Raw genomic sequence first — 7,918 nt, 5'->3', positions numbered from 1 at the left:
ATTGTAATTAACTGGGAGTGGGAATTGAATTCATTAAATATGTAGGTAATTAGTTACAGTACTTGTGACATATTCAAAAGGAAAATACCCTGTTTCTCATGGTGAGAAACGAAATTTATTTCTTGTGCGGACATTTTTGTGAATAAATCAACAACTTTTTCATCATTGTAGGCTCCATAGTTGAATAAAGTTGCTGGTTTATTTACAAAAATATCATGTGAGAAACAAAATTCATAAAAAACTGGGAAATCCTCATTCAAAACAATCAAGTATGTGAGGTCAACATATATAATAACTTACTTTGAAAGACAGTACATATAACGACATATTTTTTGTTACATGCAAAACCTTACCCCTAATAAGCAAGTAAAATCATGCAACTTTCCTAGAAAGCAAAATAATTACAGAAAGATTGAAAAATCAAGGTGTTGCAAGCAATTCTTGAGCTTTAACTTCATGCTCGAACTTCAATTCCTTAGAATCATCAGCACACCAAAAGAAGATCCCGTGTAGTAAATTCTTTTCCATAAGCTTCTTACAAGCTTTAAAGATTTTTTTTCCTGGTTTTAGCCCTTTGCTTCCATCACTAATATAACTTGCCAATATCTTACCATCTTTGTAATTTTCCCTTTCATTCTTAAAATAAGTGATGAATTCGGATTTACTCGTGATTTGCTCATATGAATAAAACTGAAAATTAACGTAGTCTATATACTTCCCATATTTCGTCCACAGAGCCTGGTAGCGTTTTTGGACTTCGTCATCATCAAATGGAGCTATTGACACAAATTTCACTATATTATTCTCCTTGAGATTCTTTATCAACCGTCCGATGCACTCAACAAATGTCTGAGTGTCACTTCCTCCTTCAAAGTGCTCATAATTGATGTCAATACCATCAAGATGATACTTATTGATGATATCCTTCAATGAAAAAACAGCGTTTGAGACCCATGAATCTATTGAACTGGGCATGAAGTTAACTGGGTGGTTCGAAACAGTAGCACCACCTATGCTTACGCCTACCCTAACATTTGGGTGCTTGTTTTTGATAGAGGAAACTTCAGAAGGAGTGAGTTTGTAATGATCCCAAAAGATGTTAAATTTGCCATTGGTGGGGGTTGGATAAGAAGGGGATTCTGTGTAATCGATAGCGAATGAAAGAAGGAAGTTGAATTGCACATTTTTGTTGATTGGTACGTCTGAAAATTTTATGTTTTTGTACATTGCTCCAATGTATGCTGTGAAGAGCATTGAGTTTCCTGTAGAGGATGAGGCCATAATGAAATACTCCGTATTTCTTTTTTTTTTTTTTTTTAGCAAATGATGAAGGTTAATGGTTGATGCTTTTTGGGAAGGGTAAGAATACCATATTAATAGAAAAAATTTGAGGACTCTTTCTCACCCAAAAATTCAATAATATGTTTGGATGAATAGATAGCTGTTAGAACATCCCCAACTATGCTATAAAAAAAATACCATGATACCAATTTCTCATTTTTGTAGGATAACTAGATAGCTCTAAGAACATTCCCAAGTAGGTTATAATAATTTATACTATGACTCTTTCTTTGTCAAATTCACACGCAAGTACTCAACCATATACTTCATCCATTTTTTTAGTTAATATAATAATACGTGTCTTTCACAATGCTTGTTGTTTAAGGGTGAAAGTTCGTTTGCGGTTAGAATTTTACATAATCGAATCCAAAATAGAATTAATTCGGTTTTGGATTTTTGAAATTGAATTGAAATTGAATCTACATTCAGTCTAGTCTAACTCAATCTGTTTTAATTTCGGTTTGAAAATTGAATCTAAACCACACTGAATTTTGTTAAAATTAAATCCAAACCAAACTGAATTTTTGTAAAATAATAATAATAATAATAATACTAATAATAATAATAATAATAAATTGTCCAACCAGTAAAATACAAATTACAAACAAAAATTTAAGTGTCTTAAAATGAATAAAAAGCGACACTACCGCAACATTGTACATACAACATACATATATCCCAGCAACAACATAGTGAACAAAGTAGCAACTCCAGCAATTCAGCAAGTACTCCAAGCTAAGGCATCATCAATCAATCTCGATCATCTCAGCATCATAATCTTCCAGTCTAGCAATACAAAAATAAACAAGATTATTAATGAAACAGATAACATATGCTAAATGTTGTTTTATATTACCTTCTTCAAGCTCCTCAACTTCCTCTAAATATTCTTCAATATTAGGAATTGAAGAAGAACATAGCCAATTTTGAGCACAAACAAGTCCTTCAACAACCCGTGGACTTAAGTAGAAGTGCAAAACAACATTATATTAAACTTAATTAAGATGTATATATAAGCTAAGCATCAATGTAAGAACAACACAACATCGATACAACGTAAAGAAAAAGAAAACAGTGATGATGAAATATAACCAGCATACAGTAGAAAATTCAACAATGATACAACCACAATACAACAACTACACAACATAATATATCTAAATCAAGAATTAATTCAAGCAAACCCAAAATATAACCAGATTAATTTAAGCAATATAAAGAACAATTACTAGATAATACATAAAATGAACAGGAAATTTGAGGAAATTTAATCGGAATTATTCAAGCAAATTCAAAATTTATTTACCAAATCAATCCCCAACAGATTTTTCATATAGTTGTTTCACCTAGGGTCTGTTCTGTTCATCTTATTTTCACTTTATTTTAGGTGTAATAAGCTCAGATAAGTTCAGTTTAATTCGAAAAAGTTCAGATCAGGTTTAATAAGTTCTGGTAAGGGTTACCCAAATACAAATTACAACTAAACCAAGTTTTAATAAGGTCTAGTAAGTTAAGATAAGTTCAGGTTAGTTCAGATAAGTTAAGATAAGTTCACATCAGTGAAAATCAGGTAAATAGAACACACCCTTAGCAAGAGTCTAACACCACCGTTCCAAATATTTAATTAAAAAGGAAAATTTGTTCAGTAAAACCTTTAAAGTGACCTTTTTGTTCACAAAAACCTTTTACAAATTTTTTTGCCAGGAGAAACCGGTTTTAAAAATTATTTTGTTCAAGATAGCCAAGTGGGCATTTCCGACGTTGACTATTGTTTTTCCTGCGTTGACCACCGGTTTTTCCACATGTGTGTATCACGTGATTTCTAATTTTCAAATGACACCCCCTTTTCCTAAATCCACCCTCTTTTCCCTCCAATTAAACACACTCTCTCCTACTGTACGGAATACAAAACTTCCACCATTACCATTTTCATGGCGTCTCGCTGCAAAATCCAGTCCGCCATGGCAGTACTTCACAACTCTGTGAAAACACACACTACTCTTTCTTTCTCTTTCTCTTTTTCTATCTCTCTCTAAATTACCATCATGAATCTTTCATTACAACTACCCTTAAATATTTCCACCCATTATCACTCTCCTTTATCACTTCACTTTTACAAACTCAATTTCTTTTTCAAATTCCAGTCTCTTCCTTAAACCATGCACAATTCCCCCCCCCCCCTTGTTCCTTTAATCGTCGCAATTCATCAATAATTTGTTCTTTGAATTCATCAACTTAATTGAAAATTCCAAATTCAATCACTCAGAAATCACAAGTGCAACAATTTGACTCAGAAAATTAATTCGAATTTGTTGAAATTAAGACCCTAATGTTCCGCATGTCGTCTCGTTTCTTTAGGCAAATCTCAGTTAGGACATCTAAGAATTTGCTAGGATTTGAGGGTTAATAACAATCAATCTGTAAATATTGAATATAGCAACCAAGAACAATAACAAGGCAATAAATAAAAATAACCAATAAGTAAGCAATAAGTAGACAATAAGATTAAAAAGATAAGTTTAGAGACACAATACTGAGTAAGGATAGACTTCCTTGTTCAGCAAGGACGTAGATCCGTAATTATAAGCAAAATATTTAGTTTATATCCCTACCCTATAAAATCTGGGGAACACAAATAAGAATTGCTGCTGAAATGAGGGATTTCCTTATGAACAGTGCACGGGCGAAATTGCCCCTGTATTTTGTGCTGGAAAATCCTTATCTACAGTGGCGTGACTATATTGCCCTCCAAAGTTTTTGCATGTGCCTGCTACGTGGTGGAGGAGAAATTAGTTCTGACTAAATGTTTGCATGTATTTTGGCACGTGGTGGGACACTAATCTGCTCTAGCTGAATTAGTTGCAAAATTGTATAAGGATAATTGCAAACTTTTATAAGATTTATTTATATTAAGGCATTGCTAAATTATTGTTAGCTGTTTCGTTATTATTGTATAAATTTGATCAAACTGTTGCTGCGCCATTGTATTTGTTGTTGTCGCTGCTAATTAGCTGGTGTAATTTGTGCAGTTAATTTGTTGTTGATTGGCATTTCGTTTAATTAATTGCAGCCTTTTATACGATCTAATTGCCAAATTATTGTTGGGTTATTGGTACAGATTTGTGTTTGCTGAGCTTTTGCGTTATTAATGTTGATCTATTTTAAGTTAATTGCCAATTTATCTTGATTTTGTTGATTGGCAGTTGTTTAATTAATTGCAAACTTTTATACGATTTAATTGCCAATTTATTGTTGGGTTATTGTTACAGATTAGTTTTGCTGAGCTATTTCGTTATTAATGTTGACTTATTATAAGTTAATTGCCAATTTATAGGTTCATTGTTGGGCTATTTGACCGCTTTCTTGATTTTGTTGGATTGAGAATTAGTTATTGTTAGTCCTGCGCTTTGCTATTTGTTAATGCTACCATTATTTTAAATTAAGTTGGATGAAGCAAGGTATGTGTTCATGCAATTATGAGTGATTGATGTTATTTAAGGGGGTTCATTTGTTTATGATGCTATTATTAGCTTATAATATATTGCTTATAATATGGTTTACCTTGCTGACCTTCTTTTTTTTATTTTTTATTTTTAGTATTTCATTGTTTATAGTGATGTCTTTGGGATTTGTTGATGAGGCACCTTCTAACCTATTGGTTTTTCATATTGTTCAGCGGGTAAGAGCGAGTGATCTCTTTTTTAAAAACTGATATGGAGTGTTGGGCAGTGAGATTGCTGGCGCATGCTTTGTAAAGTGGAAAATGTAGCTGGCTTTTTCGATTTTCCTTTTTTTTTTTTGGGCTTGGGTGTGTTTACTCTTTTGCCTTTATTGTGATTATATATAGCATAGCATAAATATATGGGCCTTTACTTGTTTTTCTTCATCATCTATCTATATATTTACAGAGCTCAACTTCATGGGGATTACATTAGAGGTAATGTTTCATTTAGATCTAAATATGGTTGCTGTTAGTTAGCATCCTTGCAATTATGGATCACAATCCTTTCATTTTACTGACTTTGGAAATGGAACATTTATGACAAACATTCCCACAGATTATGGACACAGCAACACTCTTCCATTCCACTTGTGAGGTTGATGAATGTAGACTTGAAGAATTTTTTGACATGCCTGATGGATGAAACAGAACATTTGTTGCTTCACTTGCCATGGGTACCTTGGTTTATGTTCTCATGAGTATGTACATCTTTTTTGTGTTGGCCTTGGATTCACTGACCTGCACTTATAAATAAATTGGTAGACTTTTTCTCTGCACATGATGCTTCCTTATCATATGTTTTGATTACAGTAGTACAGCTGATGATTTATTGTTCAATCTGGCTTAGTATTCATGTTTTAATAATTTTACATTTAAAGCTTGGTTTATGGTAGAAGTATTGAAATGCTTTTGGGTTTTGTTGCAGAGTTATGATCTTGCAGTGGGTGGAGATACAGCTGGTTCTGTAAGTGATTAGCTTTTTTGTGATTTATGCCCACATTTAGGTTTATTCACTGTTCTTGGTTTCCGTTACACTTAGCTATTAGCATTATTGAAAACCATGGTTATGTATGTTGTGAGTGATTATCTTGCTTGTTATGTGCTTTATAAGTTGATCGATATGATTTGTTTGAGGTGCTGTTGTGTGTTTTAAATTAGCAGCAATTGATCATGTGTTTATAATATATAAAAGGTGCTTGCTTTGTTTGTTGAGATGAAGTGAGTGTAGTGTATTGAAAAGTAATTACATGTGTTGGGATGGCATAGTTACTATCTTCTGATTTCAGTGTATTGTGTATAGATTGTCCTATGTTGTTCTCTGTAACTTCTATTAGAAACTTACATAGGGATTTCTTAAGGGTATTCAATGAGTTCTTAAATGGCCTTGACTTAGGGTTGTTTGCATAGATTTCTTTCTTACCCCATCATCATGCAAACAGGTTGCTGGGCCTCAAACTCGGAAAATATCTATATCTTTTTCTTCCCTGCTCAAGCAAGTTGTTGAGTACCTAAAGCTTCCACCACCAGCATATTATTTGGTAGATGTCCGCAAGAACTCTGTGAAAGTTGATTTGGAGACTATACCAGGCGTGGAATCTGTTTATGAGGGTGGTGCAGCTGAAACGGTTGGAGAATCACGTGAAAAGGCTGCAGAAGATGCTGTGCGTTCCTTGCGGATAGAATACAGTGTTCAGGTTGAAGACTTGACTTCTAAGGAAATCTGCAAGCTTGAGCGTTGTGAATTTCTGTATCAGATGAAACGCATTGAACTTGAATCTGTGGAAAGAGCTGGAAGTGAAGTGCCAGTGAAGTGGCCATCTGTTCCTAATCACAAGAAGCGCAAGAAATATGTCTGTATTGACTACACAGATGTTTTGCGCGTTCTTGCTTTGGAGACTAAAGCACGTGTTTCAGAAGTTGAGACTTTCCAAGTTAAACCAGGGAAGTTCTTGTCATGGGTTACAATTTATGCCCCCTCAATTGCTACTGGAATGGAGTGCACTTTCAGCACTGTCCATGCCTGTTCTAGGGCTACCAAGCAAGATGCAGCTAAGAAGGCTGTTGAGTTCCTGCGCACTGCTTTCAATCTTGATATCATTGATCTGATTTATGGAAATGGAGTATATGCTGGAATTAAGTGCTCTTTGGCTCGGGAAAGCTATTTAGCAGCTAAAGAGCGTGTGCTTGGGATTCAAGGTGCTTTGCATTTAGCTCCTTTTTTGGGTGAGGATGGATGTGTCACACCTAAGTCAGCTGTGCATAAGATACCGTCTCCTGCTCTTCCTCCGCCACCGCCTCACAAGCCAAGAGCCAGGTCATCTTTTGGTGCTTGCTATGGTTCGCAGCCATCACCAGCTCCAGCTGAACTTGATGCCTTCTTTAAACGTAGGAAGCTTGATTGATTGACCGTGGTGCTTTGCATGGGGGGGGGGTGGGTTTGCTGTTTTGCAGTGCCATAGTACTAGGTTTGTTTTAGGTGTTTAGGTATGGTGGAAGACATGCTTAGTTTGCAGTGCTTTGTATTTGGGAGGGGGCTTTGTTTTGTTATTTTTGGTGCTATGTTCCCTTTGTTTGCCAGGATGTTAAATAGTGGCAATGCAACATTTTGTAATGCTTAGATTTCAACTGATTTGTATTAGCTTAGCAGTTATTCTGGGAACAATAGCCTAGACTGGTTCTCCAGCATCTAATGTATTTTGTCTGTTTCACTTAATCAATGAAATTTAATTTCTGTGTCATTTTTTTCTATGCCTTTTCCCGGTTATGTGTTTATGTATGATGCTGCACAAATAATGTCACATGTGACCCTGATCATGCATGCTTTCATACACATTATGCTAATTACTAGCTGCTGCTTCATTATTTTAGATGAGAAATGGTTTAAGGCAGAACCCTTTACTTTGATACTTAATTTCTGTGTCATCTTTTTCTATGCCTGCTTATGGTTATGTGTTTATGTATGATGCTGCACAAATAATGTCACATTTGACTTTAATCATGCATGCTTCCATACACATTATGCTAATTACCTACTGCTGCTTCGTTGTTTTAGTTGAGCAATGGTTTAAGGTAGAA

General features: G+C 34.6%; 2 protein-coding genes across 2 annotated transcripts; one reads left to right on the top strand and one right to left on the bottom strand.

The window, feature by feature from the left end:
- Positions 1 to 249: 249 nt before the first annotated feature.
- On the bottom strand, positions 250 to 1,593 carry LOC110707428 (chitinase 2-like). The gene has a single exon (XM_021885449.1). It carries the CDS (start codon positions 1,279 to 1,281, stop codon positions 421 to 423), a length of 861 nt encoding a protein of 286 aa, XP_021741141.1. The 5' UTR covers positions 1,282 to 1,593; the 3' UTR covers positions 250 to 420.
- A 2,662-nt stretch (positions 1,594 to 4,255) lies between these two features.
- LOC110707426 lies at positions 4,256 to 7,581 on the top strand. Its single transcript, XM_021885448.1, has 2 exons — positions 4,256 to 5,807; positions 6,283 to 7,581. The coding sequence occupies exons 1-2, from the start codon at positions 5,730 to 5,732 to the stop codon at positions 7,243 to 7,245; spliced, it is 1,041 nt and encodes a 346-aa protein (XP_021741140.1). The 5' UTR covers positions 4,256 to 5,729; the 3' UTR covers positions 7,246 to 7,581.
- Positions 7,582 to 7,918: the final 337 nt, after the last annotated feature.

This window comes from Chenopodium quinoa, unplaced genomic scaffold (genome assembly GCF_001683475.1).
Source record: "Chenopodium quinoa cultivar QQ74 unplaced genomic scaffold, ASM168347v1, whole genome shotgun sequence".
Classification (NCBI taxonomy): Eukaryota; Viridiplantae; Streptophyta; class Magnoliopsida; order Caryophyllales; family Amaranthaceae; genus Chenopodium; species Chenopodium quinoa.
The sequence above is the reverse complement of the archived record's forward strand: the minus strand, read 5'-3'. Positions and strand labels throughout refer to the sequence as shown.

Excerpts from the sequence above, each read along its gene's own strand:
- LOC110707426 (XM_021885448.1), top strand. The coding sequence starts at position 5,730 with ATGGTAGAAGTATTGAAATGCTTTTGGGTTTTGTTGCAGAGTTATGAT. Across the intron at positions 5,808-6,282 it reads GTGGAGATACAGCTGGTTCT|GTTGCTGGGCCTCAAACTCG; the intron begins GTAAGTGATTAG and ends TCATGCAAACAG.
- LOC110707428 (XM_021885449.1), bottom strand. The coding sequence starts at position 1,281 with ATGGCCTCATCCTCTACAGGAAACTCAATGCTCTTCACAGCATACATT.